Source organism: Galeopterus variegatus, unplaced genomic scaffold (genome assembly GCF_000696425.1).
Source record: "Galeopterus variegatus unplaced genomic scaffold, G_variegatus-3.0.2 Scaffold360, whole genome shotgun sequence".
NCBI classification, from domain to species: domain Eukaryota; kingdom Metazoa; phylum Chordata; class Mammalia; order Dermoptera; family Cynocephalidae; genus Galeopterus; species Galeopterus variegatus.
This window is the reverse complement of record NW_007726471.1, coordinates 109,012-130,838: the sequence shown is the minus strand read 5'-3', so window position 1 is coordinate 130,838 and position 21,827 is coordinate 109,012. Positions and strand designations below refer to the sequence as shown.

General features: G+C 44.7%; 1 protein-coding gene across 1 annotated transcript in view; it reads left to right on the top strand.

Moving 5' to 3' along the window:
- The window catches only part of ANKDD1A (ankyrin repeat and death domain containing 1A), a 40,426-nt gene that overhangs the window by 5,938 nt on the left and 12,661 nt on the right, over window positions 1-21,827 (top strand). Inside the window, exons 3-8 of the mRNA XM_008567963.1 lie at window positions 10-108; window positions 7,294-7,398; window positions 8,117-8,215; window positions 11,130-11,228; window positions 11,826-11,924; window positions 14,771-14,869. Coding sequence (XP_008566185.1) covers window positions 10-108; window positions 7,294-7,398; window positions 8,117-8,215; window positions 11,130-11,228; window positions 11,826-11,924; window positions 14,771-14,869 — 600 coding nt within the window. The remainder of the gene's footprint in view (window positions 1-9; window positions 109-7,293; window positions 7,399-8,116; window positions 8,216-11,129; window positions 11,229-11,825; window positions 11,925-14,770; window positions 14,870-21,827) is intronic.

Genomic DNA, 21,827 nt, shown 5'->3' with positions numbered 1-21,827 from the left:
CTCCCCCAGTTTGGGATGAACGCGCTTCTCCTGTCTGCCTGGTTCGGCCACTTACGGATCCTCCAGATCCTGGTCAACTCTGGGGCCAAGATCCACTGTGAGAACAAGGTAAGGCCTCAGCACCCCGGTGCTCCCCTGCCCTCAGCTGCACAGATCTGCTCCCACCTCTGCCCGCTGTCCCACTTGCCCCTGTCCCTGCCCCCCACCTTCCTTTGCCTGTGCCAGCTTGCCCTGGCCCTCTGAAAACCCTCTGGAAGCCCTGAAGCCCTGGCTGAGCCGAGCCCTGTGAAGCTGGGACTTTAGCTTCCATTGAGGCTTGGGAGAAGGGCCTGAGGGGCTTCTAGTGCTTTTATCAACAGCAAAAGCCTCTTTCTTCTGATCCCCCCATGCTTTACTTCTCTGTGATATTAGGACAGTCCTCAGCCCTCTAGCAGCCTCCTTATTTACACAAAAATATCAAAATAACACCCTCAGAGGGTAGTTAGGAAGAGTAAATTAGAGGGAGATGGGACCTCCTGTCCTGCTGCTGGGCTGCCTTCCTTGTGCTCAGTGTGGCGGGTGGAAGGGTCAACGCGCCACGTACTAACCCTGGGAACTTGGGCGAGTTACTTTCTCACCCTGAGCCTCAGTTTTTCCATTTGACAATGGGGATGCAAGTATGCACCTCGCAGCTGCGGGAGAGGCAAGGACAGTGCTGTGTGTTAAGTACCTGGCTCGGTACCTGGCACTTCAGGGAACCTGCATCCTCTCACTGCTCACTGGTGTGCACTGTGGTTTGAGGGAGCAGGGCCCCAGCAAGTCAGAGTGCCTGAAATCCCTCCACTGGTGTCTTACCTCTTAGGGTGTCAGTGATCTTTAGCAGAATGCAAACATTTCTGGGCCCAGTGCCTTCAAACAGGAGATCTTAACCAGGGGACCTATGAGTCTGGATCAGAAAAAAGTGCATATTTATTTTTGCTAACTTCTATTTAAAAAGCTAATATTTCTTTTAATGATAAGTGTAGGTAGTATTGATACCTATGACTGTCACTAATAGAAAATATAGCTATTTTCATATCACATTAAAGTTTGGCAGTTATCTTCAAGTATTCCTTACACTCATTATTACTTTAAAATTATGACAGTTATTAGACTCTTCATGAGATCTTGCTGTTTAATGGATCAAGAAAGAAGCACATATGTTACTAGCATGAAAACTTGGCTTTTAGCATTTTGATAACTCTATTTCAATATAATTGGTTTCCTCTTATGACAGGTAGAATAATGCCCCCCTCCCAAATGTCTCTATCTTAATTTATAAACCTGTGAATCCCAGAACCTAACATGACAGAAGGGATTTCGCAGATGTGTTTAAATAAGAGACCGTGAGGTGGGGAAATTATTCTGGATTATCTAATGAGCTCAATGTCGTCAAGGGGGTTCTTATAGGGGAAAAAGGGAGGTGGGAAAGTCAGAGAAGGAGATATCATGAAGGAAGCAGAGGTTGGAGTGATCTGGGCCATGAGCCAAGGGATTCGGGCAGCACGTAGAAGCTAGATAAAGCCAGGAAACGGATTCTCCCATAGAGCCTCCAGAAGAAACGCAGGCTTGCCAACCCATTTTAGACTTCTGACCTCCAGAACTGTAAGAGAATAAATCTGTGCTGTTTTAAGCCACCATATTTATGGCAATTTGTTGTAGCAGCAATAAGAAACTAATAACACCATTGTATGCTTGTGTATTTGATTAAAGTTTTTTTCCTATACAACTTATTTTATGCATTTAAGTAAACATTATTCTGAGAAGGGGTCCATAGGCTTTACCAGATGCCAAAAAGGATGTGACATGTAAGAGGTGTGCCTTATGCCCTTGTTAGGATCTGTTGGCAGTGTGGAAATGTGCGACAGCTCCAGGGCAGGAAGCCCTACATTATGGGTCACAGGATCTGACCTGAGTGTGGGAGTGAGGGGCCATCAGGAGGCCACTCCATGAAGACACCCAGGTTCAAGATCAGGGTCCTTCTGAAAGTTACATGGTGTCACTTCCACGATGTTCTGTTGGTCAAAGTTCATCACAGAACGAGTCAACATTGAAGGGGAGGAGCATACTGGTTTCTCCTCTTGGGGAGAAGGGTGGCCGTCTGGGGCGTGCTTCCGGAGTGGGAGGAACAGTCAAAGCATCTTTGCAAACAGCGGGCCCCACTCTTCCTTGCAATCCCTTGTTCAAGGTCTTCCCCAAAGCTATTCATCTCACCTTTTAAGGTCCAGGGTTAAATCCTTGTGCTGGCCAGCTCCAAAAAACAACAAAAATAATCTCACCTTTAGATGCCATAATATAATGTGGTCCTGCTTCTGCCCTGAAGCTTTCTCTTTTCCCCGCTGTTTTACTTGACTCTGCCTTGCCAGGCATTGATGATGTTTAAAGTTTTACTGAACTATATCAAAACTTCACCAGTCTTTCCAATAATATCCTACAATGCATTTAGTCATCTTGTCTCCTTAGTCTCTTCCAATCTTGTGACGATTTCTCAGTTTTTCCTTGTTTTCCATGACCTGACATTTTTGAAGAGTCATGGTCTAGTGTTTTATAGAATGTCCTGTGATTTGGGTTTGTCTGATGTTTTTTTCATGGTTGGTCTGGGGTTATGGAATTTGGGAAGAGTGTCACAGAGGGCCGTGCCTTCTCATCCCCTCCTGTCAGGGGTACATGATACCAACATGACCTATCACTGGGGATGTTAACCTCGATTATGCGGTTAAGGTGGTGTCTGCCACATTTCTCCACTGTAAAGTCAGGATTTTTCCCTTTCCATACTCTATGGTTAGAAACTTCTTTGTGGTTTTAATTTGCATTTCAATAATGACTACTAATGTCAGATATCTTTTCATGTGCTTATTTGCTATCCTTATATCTTGTTTGGTGTCCAAATTGTTTTTTAATTGGGTTGTTTAATTTTTCATTGGTAAGTTCCTTATAAATTTTGGATATATTTCAAAGTAAATTGCAGACATCAATGCACTTCCTTCTAAATACTTCAGTATGCATATAATTAACTACAGTTTAATTTCTTTACAATGAAATACACAAATCTGAAATTTATGCTCACTGAGATCTGACCATTGTCAAAGTGTAGAACATTGTTCTATTGATTTTTTTTTAAGGTAGAGAACTTACTTTTATTCTTGCAGTTTTATACTCGGAAGTCGACATTTAATTTAATAACCCATTGTTCACAATTGATTTATAAATAAAATTTAATCCTTAAGTTATACATCAATATCTTATGACTCCAAATTTTATTTACTGCTCTCCTTCAAGTCTGAAGAAAATGAGTAATTTTTAAGTTCCACAGACAGCACGGTCCCACTGATATAGCATTTAGTCTGAAGTCCTATACTTAATGAGAATTAAGAACAGCCAGTATCAAACTGGCCTGAAACCTGATGGTGTTCCTGGCTTTGGATAACTGTAGTAAATTTGCAAATCCATACTAAACCACAAAGTTAAACTAGGGTGTGTATATCTTATAAAAGCCCGTGGCGCACTTGGGAGAGTGCTGATGGTGTTCCTGGCTTTGGATAACTGTAGTAAATTTGCAAATCCATACTAAACCACAAAATTAAACTAGGGTGTGTATATCTTATAAAAGCCCGTGGCGCACTCGGGAGAGTGCGGCGCTGGGAGCGCAGCGACGCTCCCGCGGAGGGTTCGGATCCTATATAGGAATGGCCGGTGCGCTCACTGGCTGAGCGCAGTGTGGGTGACACCACACCAAGGGTTGCGATCCCCTTACCAGTCACAAAAAAGACAAAAAAAAAACAAAACTTTTTCACAGTAGAGTAAAAATTAATAATAAAATTTTACCAAATTTCAACCTTATTATGGTGTTTTATTCAATTAAACTTTCAAAATGCTTGATTAACTGTAAATTAATTGTAAATAACTTCATGTAGGATTTTTTTTTAAGTTTGCCCAGCATTTCAAATTACAAAATTAATATAACTTTTAAAATGTCAAAGTATGGGCCGGCCCATGGCTCACTCGGGAGAGTGTGGTGCTGATAACACCAAGGCCACGGGTTCGGATCCTATATAGGGATGGCCAGTTGGCTCACTAGCTGAGTGTGGTGCTGACAACACCAAGTCAAGGGTTAAGATCCCCTTACCGGTCATCTTTTAAAAATAAATAAATAAATAAAATAAAATAAAATAAAATAAAATGTCAAAGTATGCTATACATATTACACTTTTCTGCTAGGCTGGGCTAGTATCTTCCATGGCAAGACACCAAAAGTATTGAATAAAATACACTTTTAAATCAATAGGTACTTGATTAATTTCCTTGAAATTATCCACATCATTAGCAAAATCTAGGATTTTGTAACATTTGATTCCTTAAATACAGTTTTTGTTTTTGTTTTTTGTTTATTTTTTAAAGATGACCAGTAAGGGGATCTTAACCCTTGACTTGGTGTTGTCAGCACCACGCTCAGCCAGTGAGCCACGGGCTGGCCCCTTAAATACAGTTTTAAAGTTAAACTTATGGAGGAAAACAAACTCCTTACATATTGACTTTTTATGTCCTTTTTTGGTCCCTCAATGACCAAAGAGAATTTTAACAAATGGTGCTTCATGTTTCCTGGCTTAATAAAAAGTTATAATTTCTATTATCCAAATTAAGAAATACACTAATCAGAAGTTATTAATTTTGAAATGTCTATGTCTGTCTGTCTGTAGATCCCCTTAGGACCTTTCCAAACTTTTATAATCAAGAGATTTTAATCAATTATGTACTAGAATCAAACTAGGGAAGGAAAAATTTATTTTGCAAAAATAAAATCACTTCCCAACATGCTTGACAGAAATGAGCTATATTCATGTTCATTTGTGTTCCATTGAAGACATTACTGAAATCTGTCCAATGGTTTATTTCCAAGTGGTCCACTATGGAATTCTTCAGAATGTTTTAAGATTGGCTGTAGCTAGAGTTCTGACTTCTATTTGGACCCTGCTCTCCTTCCTGTTTGGAAGTGATTTTGGTTTCGGCATCTTAATAAAAGTAGTTGCCATCTCTTTTCTCTTATCAAAATTCTTCCACTGCTCCTATAGTTTGGAAATAACCCTGATTATTTCCCAGATCTTTTCCATATCCACAGAAAGCTCAAACCACTGTCTGGCATCTTTCTGCTGTACGACACAGGCTGCATGTAGGCCAGCTACAGCTGTCATGAAAGGAGGATACAGCAGGCAAAGATCCATACTGCAGGGATCATTCACTGTCCTCCATTCAAAGGGAAACAACATGTCTTCTTGGCCCATGTCCTGCACACACTGGAGCAAATGTCTATAAGGATGATACACTATCAAGCAACAATCCACTAGTCCTAAAAGAGAAAATTCACATTCTACTATATGATTCATCTTATAAGGAAATTCCTTTGGAAAGGCATATGAAAATCTAGTTTTTAATACAGAAGTGGCAGCAGAAATCAGTCTTGTACTTGAGACTACTCCAAATTCTTCTACTTTGGATGCCCAAAACACGCATGTAATAAAAGTAGTTGCCATCTCTTTTCTCTTATCAAAATTCTTCCACTGCTCCTATAGTTTGAAAATAACCCTGATTATTTCCCAGATCTTTTCCATATGCACAGAAAGCTCAAACCACTGTCTGGCATCTTTCTGCTGTACGACACAGGCTGCATGTAGGCCAGCTAAAGCTGTCATGAAAGGAGGATACAGCAGGCAAAGATCCATACTGCAGGGATCATTCACTGTCCTCCATTCAAAGGGAAACAACATTTCTTCTTGGCCCATGTCCTGCACACACTGGAGCAAAGATCTGTAAGGATGATACACTATCAAGCAACAATCCACTAGTCCTAAAAGAGAAAATTCACATTCTACTATATGATCCATCTTATAAGGAAATTCCTTTGGAAAGGCATATGAAAATCTAGTTTTTAATATAGAAGTGGCAGCAGAAATCAGTCTTGTACTTGAGACTACTCCAAATTCTTCTACTTTGGATGCCCAAAACACGCATATAGGAGCCATAAATACAGGATCTGCACTTTTCAGAGAATATCTGGCGTAGAATCTCTTGAAATAGACTGTAGCAGTGGCAATAACTTGTCTTGATTTAAGATGTTCATCTAATGCCTGAATAACATTTGTAAAAAATATTTGTAATTTCCAATACTCTTCTTCTGAGAGAAGCTTTGAGTCCTCTTGTTGCTCCTTCAACAGATCTTGTTTTATTTAAAATCCATTGCAAATAGCAGGAGCTCTGCCAAAAGTTCCCTGCCATGGAACGCAGCTTGCCCTGATAAAAAAAAGTAGAGTAACCGTAGACCTAGCCCGTCCGGTAACTGTGCTCCTCCAGCAGATCTGCTTGGCTCCGCTCTGCAGTGGTGACTATGTTCTATTGATTTTTATGACCCATTGATGGGTTGCAATCTACTATTTGAAAAATAGTGTTCCAGATAATCTGACCTCAATGCAAGGCAGGGATAGAAGCTCTGGGTCACAAACAGGACTTGCAAGCCTCCCTCATTTAAATATTGTTTCTAGGCTCAAGAGACCTTCTTCCTGCCTCCCCCACACCCCCTAACCCAGGCCACTTCCCTTTAGTCTCTGCAGACTACACATGCTGTCAGTCTTCCCTGCAAGGTGAGGAGGTCGCCTCCTAGTGACATACACTGGGCACTTAGTTGCCTGCTTCTTCATTTGCAGCTGTATCAGGGAAGGCAATTGCCTAGAACTTTCTTAACTGATCTGTGTGGATGTTCTGAGGACTGCTATTGTCGTATGACCTCAACTTACAGTTTTGAATCATTTTTTAGTTTATAAAATACTTTCCTGTAGGTGATGCCATCCAGTCCTCTCAACCACCCACTGAGGTAGCCAGGGATTATTATCCTAATTTGATCTATGCATAAATGGAGGTTTTAGTTTATAAAATACTTTCCTGTAGGTGATGCCATCCAGTCCTCTCAACCACCCACTGACGTAGCCAGGGATTATTATCCTAATTTGATCTATGCATAAATGGAGACTCAGAGAGGTGGAGGTAACCAGCCCGAGACCACAGAGCTGAGGAATGCCAGAGATGAATTGTGAATTCTGACATCCTGACTCCCACCAGCCCCTCTGAGGCTGAGTAGGCATCAGAGTGGGTTATCCCAGGGGCCCAATCATCATTTACAGTGTTGTTTCCCTGGGAAGCTGTGTTCTGGGTCCCAAACACGCCAGGCAGTGTGTGAGAAGGGCCTCCCTTCGCAGACTGCAGGGACCACCCTGGGCTTGTTTCCAGGACGGCCTGACATTACTGCACTGCGCAGCCCAAAAAGGCCACGTGCCAGTGCTGGCGTTCATAATGGAGGACCTGGAGGATGTGGCCCTGGACCACGTGGACCAGGTGAGAGCCACTTCAAGGCTATTCATCTTTCCCATTGGGCCTGGGGATTCTGGGGTGCTCTTGCCTACTGGGCTCACCACATTCCTTGGGTGTATCCTTCAAGCTATGGGCAGAGGAGCTGATGGTCTGGAAGAGGCGTTAGGGTACAAATGAGCAGCATACAAGCAGAACATGGTCAGTTGCCTCGGAGAGTCCCTGATCAGACCTAGACAGGGTAGAGAAGGGAGCCACTGTTTTCTGCTTCCTGGAGGAGGTGGTACTCGGTGAGTGAAGTGGATTTGTGGGCAAGATTGGAAAGCGGGGGTTGGGGGAGGAGCCAAACGGAAGAGAGAGCATCGCTAGGGCTTTAGAGGTGGGAAAGGGCCCTTTGTGTGTGAGTTCTGATGAACTGGAATCCTGGAAGGGAAGGCCAGGGGGTGGAGATCTGGACCCCCAGCCTCAGGAATCTGTCCTTTATTCAATAGGCAGCAGGGATCCACCTAAGGATTTCAGCAGAGAAGGGACCCCACCAAGTGGCTCTTTTTGGGAAGCTGGGTCTAGGCTTTCCAGATAGGATGTCAGGGGTAAGGGGAGGAGAGAGTGTCTGGGGCAGGAGAGGCCACCACGAACCCAGAGTGGTAGGGGAAACAGAGACGAGGCAGGGAGGCAGGCAGGCAGGCAGGGCAGGTGTACCCACTTACAGTGTGTGCATTTTCACTCTCTTTCTCCTCCCTGCCAGCTGGGAAGGACGGCATTTCTCAGGGCAGCTGAGCACGGACAGCTGGATGCTTTGGACTTCCTCGTAGGCTCTGGCTGTGACCACAGTGTCAAAGACAAGGTACGGTGACCGTAAGGCTCTGGGGTCCTGGCCAGGGTGCAGAAGCCCTGCCACCTACTGGGCTCTGGCACCTTACCTGTGCCTACTGTGACTCCAGCTGTGCTGGAGCGGCAGGTGGCCCAAAGACCAGAGTGTGTCAGATGTTTATCTAGCAGGCATTTTATAGCACACGCTATGGGCCAGCCCTGTGCTATGGGTTAGGGGCACAAAGATGCCCAAGACACAGTTTCTTACTCAAGGAAATCCATGCCACAATCCTAGGAAAGAACTGTGACCTGCTGGCGGGAGCCAGGATTGCAGGTCTGATTGGCTGGTAGTGCTGCCTGGAGTGGTTTGAGCAGGATTGTTTCCACTGGGGGTGTCTGTTGTTGGGGGTGTGGGGAGAGGGAGGGGGATGGTAGCCACACACCTGCTGGTTCTTGGGCTTCTTTGTGATTTAGTGCTGTACTATGATTATGGCAAAAGTAGAATGGGAGCAACATGGCAGAAGCAGGCCATTCGGACTGGAGATCTTACAAGCAGGATTTCACCAATCTGAAAAGGGGTGAGGGCTGGGGGCCCAAGGGGAGTACCCTGCAAATGACTCCTATCAATGGGCTACTGTGAATCATTAGGCAAAATATATTGCAGCAAATTGTAAATGATGCTTCCAACAAAGATGAACTCCATTATTAATCTTCTGATTAATGTGCTTGGCCAGGACAGAGGGAGCTCTGTGTATAAGGTAATGACAGAGAGCTCACAGACAAGGTGCCACAAGATCATCAAACTGGAAGGTGTCTTCAAGGGCATGTTCAGCCATCTCATTTTCAGATATGGAAACTGAAGCCCAGAGAGAGGGATACTTTAGCCAAGGTCACAAAGTGAGACATGGTAGAGCTGGGTTTGGAACCAGCACCCTGATGCGTAACCCTCTGCTCCCCTTCACCACGCTGCCTGGGGCACTGACCCCCTTTGGGCGTCTGTACTGAACTCATCCACACTCATCCTTGAGGCATGAAAAGGCTGAGTCTGGAGCCTGGGTCTCAAATCAGGCTGGTTGTCTTCATTCTGGAAACATGGGCTGAGCAGGTCCTGCTCTGTGCCAGGCACGGGACCAGGAACTGGGAGTACAGAAAGGGGAAAGGAGAGCTCCACCAGAATAGGCTTACCCAAGAGGCAAAGGTGACCATACCTCAGGACCCCAGGAGAGCAGGAGCACCAAATGCAGAGAAGGGGAAAATCCAGTTTTGATGAATCTACCCAGAGTTTTTTTTTTTTTTTTTTTTTTGGCAGCTGGCTGGCATGGGGATCCAAACCCTTAACCTTGGTGTTACAAGGCAGTGCTCTAACCAACTGAACTAACCGGCCAGCCCTACCCAGAATCTTGAAATCAGAAATTCTAAAGAAGTTTTTAAAATTGCATATCACTGATTTGTGTCTTCAGATTAGAAGTGTTTTCATTTTGACTTTCATTCGGAGAGTGGGCACAGTAAGTTTTTCAAGGCTTCGGGCCAGTGGAAGTCTGACTCCTGCTAGATGCCTGTGTGCTGCTAAGGGGGATAGACCTGTCAGAGCCAATGGTGACACAGGTCACGTCACAAGGGCTGTGATGCTAGGAGGCTTTGAGAGCCCAGAGAGAGTGATTAATTCCACTTAGGGTGGCAGGTGTTGCTGTCAGAGCTTCACAGAGCATCCCCACAGGTGGAGCAGAGAGGGCACCGGGCCCAAGGCCAAAGCTACTTTCTACCCAGCTGTCCTGCTTCTGAGCCCCCTGCTCTGCCTCAGGGAAGTGTGACTGTCCTGTTAGATGTCTGTGTATGCCACCTGCAACTTCAAAGGCAGGAGATGGATATTCATAACCCAGAAGGAAGAAGAAAGCCCCGCAACTGTCTCCACACCCTGCTAACTGGGGCACGGGTCAGTCCCTCACAGTCCACCACTTCCTTTGTGTCTCTTTGAACACAAAGACTTCACGCTGTGGCTGCATTTCCCACAGCTTATCCTTGCCTGTTCGGCTGCTGTGTGCCTGTCTGCAGCGCGAGAAAACTTAAACTTAACTATTATTTATTCATATAATATTATGATGATCATAAAGAAAATTTATTTATTTATTTATTTTTTAAAGATGACCGGTAAGGGGATCTTAACCCTTGACTTGGTGCTGTCAGCACCTCGCTCAGCCAGTGAGCAAACCGGCCATCCCTATATGGGATCTGAACCCGTGGCCTTGGTGTTATCAGCACCACAGTCTCCCAAGTGAGTCATGGGCCGGCCCCATAAAGGAAATTTAAATGTTTCATCTTTGATCCATAAGATAGCTATGGCTGTTTAATATATGTGTAGATTTATCATCACAGGGGTATGTTTTTAGCTATTTTAAGAACTACTTTAAGAACTACCTTTGGTTCAAAGTAGTCTGATTAATGTGAAATGTGAATGCCTTGAAGTACAGTCATGAGCTGCATTATGATGTTTCGGTCAATGAGGGACCACGTATGTGACGGTGGTCCCGTAAGATTATAATGGCTGTCCCATGTAGCCTAGGTGTGCAGTAGGCTATACCATCTGGGTTGTGTAAGTGTACTCTGTGATGTTCTCACAATGATGAAAGTGCCTAATGATGCATTTCTCAGACCACATCCACATTGTTGAGAGACACAGGACTGTATAAGGAAAGAGAGACCAGGACTTGGCCCTCGTAAGTGCTCCTGGTGGCAGTTTTGGCACAGTTCTCAGGGACAAGGTGGTATTCGCCAGCATGCAGGGCTGCAGCTCATCACAGATGTCCTCTGAGACCCTGGGCGTGTCAGTTCCCCTCTCTGGGCCTCAGCTTCCGTGTCTGTAAAACGAAGAGTGTCTCTAGTGGGTCTCTGGGTCTGTGATTCTGGGGCTCTGTGCTCTGCCGGCCCCTTAGGAGCCCTTCGTCCTGCAGGAGGGGAACACGGCCCTTCATTTGGCTGCTGGCCGGGGTCATGTGGCGGTGCTGCAGCGACTTGTGGACATCAGGCTGGACCTGGAGGAGCAGAATGCTGTGAGTCACTGCTTGGGGGATGCAGAGAGGCATGATAGTTGCCTGCTCCCTGCCTTCGCGGACCTCCCATGGGCTGGCTCATGGTGCAGTCTGACTTTCCCCTGGTAGAGGACCTGAAGCCAGGAAGCTGAGGGCATGTTCTCGGACAGACTGACAGTCCACCGGGAAAGGAGAAGCAGCAGCGTGGGGGTGGTGGGTGGGGGTGCTAGGCGTGATGGATTGATTACCAAGGAGTGACACACATCGTGTTGTTCAAAGAAGGGAGAAGTCACCATGGCCGGGGTGGTCCAGGACGGCTTCCTGGAGTAAGAGGGAATAGACGGACAGCAGGGGTGGCGGCGGCTTGAAGGGGAAGAGAACACGAGCAGAGATGTGGAGCAGGGAGTGCACGTACCACGTACGTGCTCCACAAAGTGAGAACACCAGGGGCGGCACTCAGGGGACCACAAGTAACCAAGCTCATTGTCCCCAGGAGCAGGACGGTGGAGAGCTCAGAGAGCCCTAGAGCCATGCCACAAGGGAGGCCTCCACCGCAGGGCCTTGGGTCACCTGGGTCAGCCTCCCTGCTGCCCTCATGCCTGTGCTCATGTGTTTCAGGAAGGTCTGACTGCCCTGCATGCGGCTGCTGAAGGGACCCACCCCGACTGTGTGCAGCTGCTCCTCAGGGCTGGGAGCAGCGTGAATGCCCTCACCCAGGTAGCCAGACCCCCCAGGACTGAGGTCTGCCCTCTGCTGATGCGCTGAAACCGGGTCAGTGGTGACGGCCACCAATTCCTAAACAATGTGTGAATAGTGGCTTGGAGGCAGCAGGCCCATTCTGATCTTGACTTTTCCACTGCTGCGTCCTTTGACCTCGGGCACGTGACTTAACCTCTCTGAGACTTGTTTCCCAACTATAAAATGAGACGATATATACCTACTGTTTACCATCGCTGTGAGGACTAACTAGCACAGTGCCCGGGACACCATAGGGGCTCCGCACCTGTCAGAGTCCTCTCACTGTTGGGCTCCCGATAGGTCACAAAGCCCCTTTATTACTACTACCTCAGGAAAATTTCATCCATTTTACAGATGAGAAAGCTGAAGCTTAGAGAGGACTTTCTTGGGGTCACAAGCTGGAAAGAAGCAAAGCTGAGCCCCCAGAGCCTGTTCCCCTGGCTCCAGAGCTCCTGCCCACTGATGGGGGTGTCCCTGACATGGAGGCCCACCTGTGCCGTGACCACAGCAGCCCAAGGAGCTGGGGCCTGGGCTGTGACCCTGGGACAGGCCTCTTCCCTCCCTCACTATTATACTCCTCAGTGCTGCTGGTAGAAATTCTCCTCTGGGACCTGGAAAGGAGGGCTGTAGCCTTTCTTTAGGTGGGAAGTTGGTGCTTTTTATTTTTAAATCAGTGATAAATAATCTATCTTGGCTGGTTGAATGGCATCAGGGTCTGGAATTCTCTGTTTGCTCTAAATGTCAATAGTATAGAAAAATATTAATAATAAATAATAAAATATAAATAATAGCAAAAACATAGTTAAAAACAGAGGAATTACAAGGGTACACTAAAGAGCATGTAGCTAGCTTTGGCTGGGACTCTGGGGAGAGGTCGAGGTCTCGTGCATTCTCCCAGCAGCCACCGCTCTTCCTCTTCCCAGAAGTGGCCTGAGGTGATGCCTGAAAATGGTTCAATGTTCACTTGACCCAGAAACCCCAAGAAAATCATGCAAAACAGAATGTCAAAATCTTTGTGTTTGCTGTAAGAACATCCACAAAACTGCCCAGGCCATCAAGGGTGGGCATATCTGAAAAGCCCCTAAGTATCTGAAAGATGTCACCTTACTGAAGCAACGTGTGCCATTCCCTCCCTACCCCAGTGGAGTTGGTAGGGGTGTCCAGGCCAAACAGTGGGACCACACACGGGTTGGTGGCCCAAAAAGAGTGCTGAATTTTTGCTGCACCTGCTTAAAAATGCAGAGAGTAACGATGAACTTAGGGGTTTAGATGCAGACTCTCTGGCCGTTGATCACATCCAGGGGAACAAAGCACCCAGGACGCGCCACCGCACTTGCAGGGCTCACAGTTAGATGAACGCACACGTGAGCGCCCCGGCCGATGAGGTGAGTCTTCCTGCAAAGGAACAAACTGTACCTCACCCGGAAGAGGAGCTTGTACAGAAATAAAAGCTCTCCCAGAAAAAAGTGAAAGAAACAGAAATGTATGGCCTGGGAGTAAATTTGGCATAAAATGAAGACAAGAAAAAGTAAAAACAAAGTTAGCACAAAAGAAGGCAGTCAACGAGAAACAGAAGAACAAAAAAGACATTTAGAAAATAAAGGGCCGGCCCGTGGCTCACTTGGGAGAGCGTGGTGCTGATGACACCAAGTCAAGGGTTAGGATCCCTTTACTGGTCATCTTTGAAAAATAAAAAAAAATAAATAAATAAATAGCAAAATGGCAAATGTAAATTCAATAATATCACTGTTAAGCTCCCCTAAATGTGAATAATGCTTTATAGTCACCAAACACTTACTTTGAACAACTCCCCTGGAGGGTGTGGGAATTACCACCTCAGGAGGGTGGGTAAAGGGACACAAAGGCCCAAAGAGAGGGGGACCCAACTAATGCCCTTGCATTGGCATGATGTCGCTCTTTGGTCAGCAAGGCCCTTTCTCTATGCCTAGCACAGTACTAGGTCCTGGGGTGGGGGAGAGGGGAGAAGCAAAATGACATGGTCACCTTCCTCATAGTCACAGAGGTAGGAATTCAGAGACTCGGGAGGTCGAGTCCAGCCACCGGTGGGGTTGGAGTTGCCCACTGCACTGGGCCTTGGGCCCTGGGCTCTCTCTAGCCTTGGCTCGAGGTTTCTGGCAGAGGCCACATTCCATTTAAACACTCCCACCCCTGTCCTACCATGCAGTAGGGTCTCTGAGGAGGGGGCACACCCAAAGTGACTGCATTTCCCATTGGGAGGTGGACTGAGCCCACCTACCCAATGCACTCACTGAGTTGGGACTTTGGTAGGGTGGCCGTTTTGTCCTGGATTGCCCTATACTGTCCTGATTTTAAAACTGCAAGTCCCATGTCACAGGGACTCCTTAGCCCTGGGCAGACTGGGACAGTAGTTCACCTAGTGGGGCCTGCTTGGTGTGGATCCTGTGCAAGATGATTATCGGGCTGGGGTGGGCTTTGGCTGAAGGAGAGTGCGTAGCAGGCCCACTGAGATCAAGCCCACCATTCTGGCCCTGCCAGACTCCTGCTTGGAAAACCACCTCTTCGGGGTCTATAATCTGTGTGAGTTTACAAGCCAAGCAATTTGTCAGGCTTTGGTCAACCTTCTGGAGTTTGTGATATGAGGTGCAGTAAAGGCTGAGACCATAGTGAGTTATTTTTATTAGTCTCCTGGTCTGGACAAGTCATTTTCTCCAGCCTCAGGGTTTAATGGGGATAATAATCCCAGAGGTGTTGTGAGACTCAAATGGAATAATGAATCCCTAAGTGCTTTGTAAAGCCGCTAGGAGGGGTCCTTGTGACATTGCATTGATGCCTATTTCCCCTAGAAAAAGATGAGCTGCCTCCACTACGCGGCCCTCGGCGGCTCTGAGGACGTGTCCCGGGCCCTCATCCACGCAGGAGGCTGCACCAATGTGGCCGATCATGTAAGTGTGGGGGCCTGGACTGGAGGGGGTCACCTTTGCAAAGTCTTCCATGACCACATTGATGAAGCCCAGCAGGGAGAAACGCACTACAGGCCTTTGGGGTTGGGGTGGGGGCCAGGACCAGGGGAGCTGTCAGCACTTAGGAGAGTCAAATAAAGTTCTAGCTGGAACAAGATTAGAAACCAGGCCTGCAGTTCTAGGCCTGCAGTTCCTCCTAACTGAATTATCTGCTTGTGTTCTCTGCTCGTTTATGCATTGGGTCTTTGTAATAATTTTTTACATTACTAATCTTAGTTCATTTTTTTCCTGTTAAACGATACATTTGGCATTAGACAACCTGGCTTTGAGCCCTGGCACTACCATTTACAAATTGAATAACCTTGGGCAATCAGCTTTGACCTCCCTAGGCCTCTGTTTCCTATCTATAGGTACTATTACAGTCATGTGTCTTTGGCGGTTTTGTCATTGTACAAACATCATAGAGTGTACTTACACAAACCTAGGTGGGATAGCTACTACACACCTAGGCTATATGCTCCCAGGCTACAAACCTGTATAGCATGTTACTGTATTGAGTATTGTAGGCAAGTACTACACAATGCTATGCATTTGTGTATCTAAACATATCTAAACATAGAAAAGGTGCTGTAAAAATACAGTATAAAAAATAATGGTTCCCCTGTATAGAGCACTTACCATGACTGGAGCTTGCAGGACTAGAAGCTGCTCTGAGTAAGTGAGTGAGTGAGCGGTGAGTGAAGGTGAAGGTTTAGGACACTATTGTGCACACTGTAGACTTTCTAAACACTGTACACTCAGGCTACACTCAATTTATTTTTTAAATATAGTAATTGCACTACAACATTATGACAGCTATGATGTCACTAGATGATAGACATCTATGTTTAAATTAGAAAGGGATCATTTCTTTCCTTCCTTCCTTCCTTCCTTCCTTCCTTCTTTCCTTCTTTCTTTTTTTATGGTGGCTGGCCAGTACAGGGTAATTGCTTATCGCGGAAATAACTACAATATTTAAAATTATTGTAAAAAGAATATAACACAATTCATCAAAATATAGAGAAAAAAGGTGTTCCTAATCCCCAATTCCTACTAAAGCAATGACTTTTCTTTACTCCCTCCCAGTTTTTCCCAGATGTATAGTAGCACCTCCAGCTAGAAAGAGTTCACTCTAAGGCAGAATTTTGGAAAGCGGGGGACACTTACTTGTTTTTGTCCATCAAGACACCAGAATCCCGACTCCAGTCTGGTGAAATCTACCCAGCCCAGGTATCAAATGTTGCTATGCAGTTTTTCTGTTACCCATGTTCAATGCCAGTTGTGGTCCACTGACCCCATCACACTTTACTTAGCAGCTCTCCAACTGCTGGATATTTAAGTTGGTCCTGACTTTTCCACTATAAATAATGATTGCAGAAACATCTCTATGGCATCTAACTTTTTATTTCTTTTGCATTATACTTGGATTCCTCAAACAGGATTTGTGGGTCAGGTGATAAAAACATTTTTATGATTCTCCATGTAAGTTGTCAAATTGCTTTCCAGAAAGGTCAGACCCCCCAATGAATGACCTTTCACCAATATCAGGTATTGATATTTTTGTAAATCGTGTAGTTACATGATTCCTTATTCTTGTTTTACTTCGAATGTTTTTGATTATTAATGACCCTTTCCCACTAACTCTTCTAGCTTAAATTCTTCTGTTGTGAATTATTTCTTCAGATCCTTTGTCTATATTGGTGGAGTTTTTTTTTAAAGCAATTTCTGTGAGGTCATTACCCTTCCATCATCATATGTGTTGTTTGCTCTTACAATTTTTTTGACACACTGAAAATGTAAATTTTTATGTAATCAAAGGTATTTGGGACACAAAATTTTGAATTTTAGTTAAGTAGTCTTCTATGTTGACAAGCCAAGATTTCTTCCCAGTACATTGTTTTTTTTTTTTTTTTTTTCATTTTGGCTGGTTTTGCCACCTATTTATTTATTTATATTATTTTCATTTGTTATATTTGCATTTTTTTTTTCTTTAAAAGATGACCGGTAAGGGGATCTTAACCCTTGACTTGGTGTTGTCAGCACCACGCTCACCCAGTGAGCAACCGGCCATCCCTATATGGGATCCGAACCCGTGGCCTTGGTGTTATCAGCACCGCACTCTCCCGAGTGAGCCACAGGCCGGCCCCTGCATTGTTTTTAATATCAAAAGTAACCTGCTGGTAGTAACAGTGTCAAAAGACACATTCAGAAAAAGTGAAGGCCCTCACTTCTCTTTCTTGCTGTGGTTTTTACCCCCAAAGAAACCAAATCTGATTATCTTTTTCTTTATTATTCCTCATATTGTTTCTATGCTTGGAAAAAGAATCTCTTGCACAATTTAAAAATGATTTGCTGGGCCGGCCCGGTGGCGCACTGGATGGTGCGCCGCTTGGGAAGCGCGGCAGCGCTCCCGCCCGAGGGTTCGGATCCCATATACAGACCGGTTCCCGCTCACTGGCTGAGCGAGGAAAAAAAAAAAAAAAAAAAAAAAAAAAAAAAAAAAAAGATTTGCTTTCTTCTAATTTTTCCATAAATTGGTTTTTAAAAATCAATCGTTTTATCCATGGAATCAAATAGGAATCAATGTGTAGTTTTCTCTCAAAATTACTAACTAGTTTTTATTTCAACACCTCTTATTGAATACTCCTCCCCTTTGTGATATATCTTATAAAATACTTAAATTCATTGGGTTATGCTTTTTTTTTTTTTTTCTTTTTGTCTTTTTTCGTGACCGGTAACAGGATCGCAACCCTCGGTGTCACGCCCGCACCGCGCTCAACCAGTGAGCGGACCGGTCTCTATATGGGATCCGAACCCTCGGCGGCTCCCGCCACGCTCTCAGGCGCCGCACTCTACAGAGTGCGCCACCGGGCCGGCCCGGGTTTTGCTTCTTAACTGACCATTCTGTAACAATGAACTACTTCATAGGGGGAACCATGTGCTCTTCCTGCCCCAGTTGAGACTGATGAGTGAGGGCTGATCCCAATAGTGAACGCAGTCCCCATCCCCAGTGTCTCTTCGTCAGAGGTGTCCTCTGCTCATCCTTCAAAAGAGCAGATACTTCTGGGCCGGCCTGTGGCTCACTCGGGAGAGTGTGGTGCTGACAACACCAAGTCAAGGGTTAAGATCCCCTTACCGATCGTCTTTTAAAAAAAAAAAAAGAGCAGACACTCCTTTCACAGGGTGCGGGTCCAGCTGCCTGCCCCCTTTTAAAAACAAACCACTCAAAGTCAAATGTTGGTGAAAATGGAAGTCAGCTTTTATTGAAGAATACCGGTGACCTGAGGAGAGGTGTTGGGCTCACCCATCTTTCTGGTAAACCTGAAGGAGAGTGGCCAGACTAAAGTCATCTCAAAGACTCAGATTTACTGAGGGGTTTTTAAAGAGGGGGCTAGGGAATGGAACATGGGAAATGAAAAGCAGGAGCAAGGGGAATGTGAGCAGCGAGGGCTTCATGCAAAGTCTCAGGTGCAAAGTCTCGCCAAGACGCCATCTGGTTTCTGCTCCCGTCCTTAGGGTCCTGCTGGATAGTACATGCCTTGTTGAGAGTTTGCAGCTTCAGGAAGGCTGGAAAGCAACTTTACATTTAACTTTACATTATTTACAAATAATGTCATCTTGCCCTATAACCAAGGTTCAAAATATCAAATAACTGTGGGAAAAGAGGGAACTCAGAAAAATGCATGCCAAGAAGAAAACTGTCCTTTTAAAATTTGCCTACAGCCCATGTGGTTCTAGATCCCAACATGGCTTCAGTCCTGCTCACTCCAATATTCCCACCCATTCCCCCATTCCCCCATTCCTGAAGCTTCCTACCCCCATCCTAGTTTGCTTTCTTCTTAGTGTTTGGCATTAACTGATAGGTTAGTTTGTTTATCTTGTTTATTGTCAGTTTTCCCAATAGAACATGAATTCCATGCTGTTGCTGCTGCTGCTGCTGCTGCTGATGGTGGTGGTGGAGGTTGTGTCTGTTGTGTCCTCTGTCCAGGGTCTAGAACAGTGCTTGGCACATGGTGTTTACTCAGTACTTACTTATGGAATGAATGAATGAATACTGATTTAAACATCCACCAACTCCAGCTACCTCCACATGCTGGTCCAGGAGGTCCCCAGGCCTCTGTAGCCAGTTACCTTTGCCTCCAGCGTGGATGGTCCCCTCCACCCAAGGGGTGCGAAAGAGCCAATCCTGAGGGACCAGGAGTGTGGAGCTAGTCACAGTCTCTTTTAGGGATGCCTGCCCTCCTGTGTCCTTTCAGATTACTGCAAGGTGTAGCTCAGACACATAATAGCAGGTTTTTTGTTTTATCTTTTTTCTTTTTAAAAGTTATTATTAGCATATTCATCATTACAAATCGTAATCTTTCCCCATGCCCTCCACCCGACCTATAACTCCCCAACCCTCCTCCTGTCCTCCCCCCATCTCTAGTATCCTTAGGTTTATTCTCTCCTTCTGAAAGTTCAACGTATTATTGTGGTCTTTTTCTTTTTCTCTTTCTCTTTCTTCCTTCCTTTTTCTTTCTTTCTTTCTTATCTATCTTTCTTTCCTTCTTTCTTAGCACTCAGTTATGAATGAAAACAAGTAGTATTTCTCTTTTTGTGTCTGGCTTATTTCACTTAACCTAATTTTCTCCAGACTCATCCATGTTGCTGCAAACGGCAGAATATCACTTTTCTTTTTATGGCTGAGTAGTATTCCATTGTGCATATATACAACGCTTTCCTTATCCAGTTGTCCGTTGATGGACACTTAGGTTGTCGATGGACATTTAGCTTGGTTCCATATTTTGGCTATTGTAAATAAAGCTGCGATGAACGTGTGGTTCAGACAGGTAACAACAGGTTTTTTGTTTTATCTTTTTTTTCTTAAACAATTGAAGTTCAAAATAGCCAAGAACACTTTGAAAAAGAAAAGCAGGGGAGAGGATTTGGCCCTAACCCACATACCATATGCCATAACAGATTGCTAAATTTGATTACATAAAAATAAAGACATTTGACTGGTAAAGGAGAGTATAAGAGAAGTCAAAAGCCAGTGACAAACTAGAATCCAAGATAAAGAGCTGAGTTTCTCTAATATATAAAGAGTTCCAACAACAGTTACAAAATAGAAAAACAACCTGAGAGAGAAATGGCCAAAGGATATGAACAGACATTTGTTAGAAAAGGAAACACAGAGGACTCAAGAGAAATGCAAATTAATACTACATGGAGATACAATTATTCACTTATTAGATTGGCAAAAATCCACAAGTTTTGCCGAACGGGTTGACAAAGCTGTATGAAAGTAGGCATCATCTATATGACCAGAAGGAGTATAATTTGGTATAACCATACAGAAGGCAATTGGCAATATGTATAAAAAAATGCAATTGCATTGCCTTTTGAACCAACAAATCTGCTTCTAGGAATTTATTTTACAAATATACTTCCACATGTATGGAATGATATATGTGCAAGGTTTTTGTTGCAGTATTGTTAGTTACAGTAAAAGATTGGAACCCATATTTAAATAGGAGACCATAAATTACGGTCCAGCCATGCAATGGAATACTTTGCAGCTTTAAAAAATGAGGACATTTTTCAAAAAAAATGTACTCGTATGGAAAGATCTTAAAGGCATATTTATATGAAAAAAGCAAGGTGCACATTCTGCAATAAAAAAACCCAAGACTCTCTAGAGAAATGGATGAATGTGTACTAGGGCAGGAAATACATAGGAGTATCTTGTGGCTCCAGAAAGTAAAGAAGTGCTCCATAAAGTCACAATGATAGGCTGTGTCAAAGGGACAAAGGATCCAACTGAAGGAGCTCCCAATGGTCAAAGCTGGAACAATTTATGCAATGAAATAATAATCCGATGTATAAAGTAAATATCTTTGAATCTATACTGATATAAATAAATGATTGAATAAATAAGTAAATGGAGGAGAATAAACAAATATCCCATGCAGAAGAATTCCAAATAATTTATGTAACTGCTGCGCCCTAAAGGAGGTGCGACATAACTCCCCACTCCTTAAGTGTGGGCTGTGCATACTGACTTCCTTCCAAAAAGTGCGGTATAGGAAGGGGAAAACAGAGTAACATTACATTGGAGAAACGTGACAAACAGTACCTCAGCCAGATGACCAAGGCCAATATCAAGTGCTAGTTCATGTTGACCTTGATATGGTGTGACAAAAATTATACTCTACCTCTGTGACCTTCCTCCCCCAAACTCATAACCCCCGTCTAATCGTGAGAAAAACAGCAGACAAATCCCAATTGAGAGACACTCTAGAAAATACCTGACAAGTACTCCTCCAGACTGTCGAGGTCATGTGTTATAACACCAAAGTCAAGGGTTCGGATCCCTGTACTGGCCAGCTGCCAGAACAAAAACAAAAGCTGCCAAAGTCATCAATAACCATGAAAGTCTGAGAAACTATCACAGTCAAGAGGATCTTAAGGAGATGTGGTGACTAAATATAATGTGGTGTCCTGGATGGGATCTGGAACAAAAAAAGGACATTAGGTAGAAACTAAGATATCTGAATAGGGTATGGATTTTAGGTACTAATACTGAATTAACATTGGTTCATTAACTGTGTCAAATACACCATACTAATGTAAGATGCTAACAATAAGGGAAACCAAGTGTGGGGTATTTGGGAACTCTCTGTTGTATCTTTGCAACTTTTACATAAAACTAATTATATTCTAAAATAAAAAGTTTATTTAAAGCTACAGAACAGTGTGGGTAATATACTAAAAAAAAAGGGTGGGGGGCCGGCCCGGTGGCGCACTGGATAGTGCCCCGCTTGGGAAGCGTGGCGGTACTCCCGCCCGAGGGTTCGGATCCCACATACAGACCGGTTCCCGCTCACTGGCTGAGCGAGGCGCGGGAGCAACACCGAGGGTT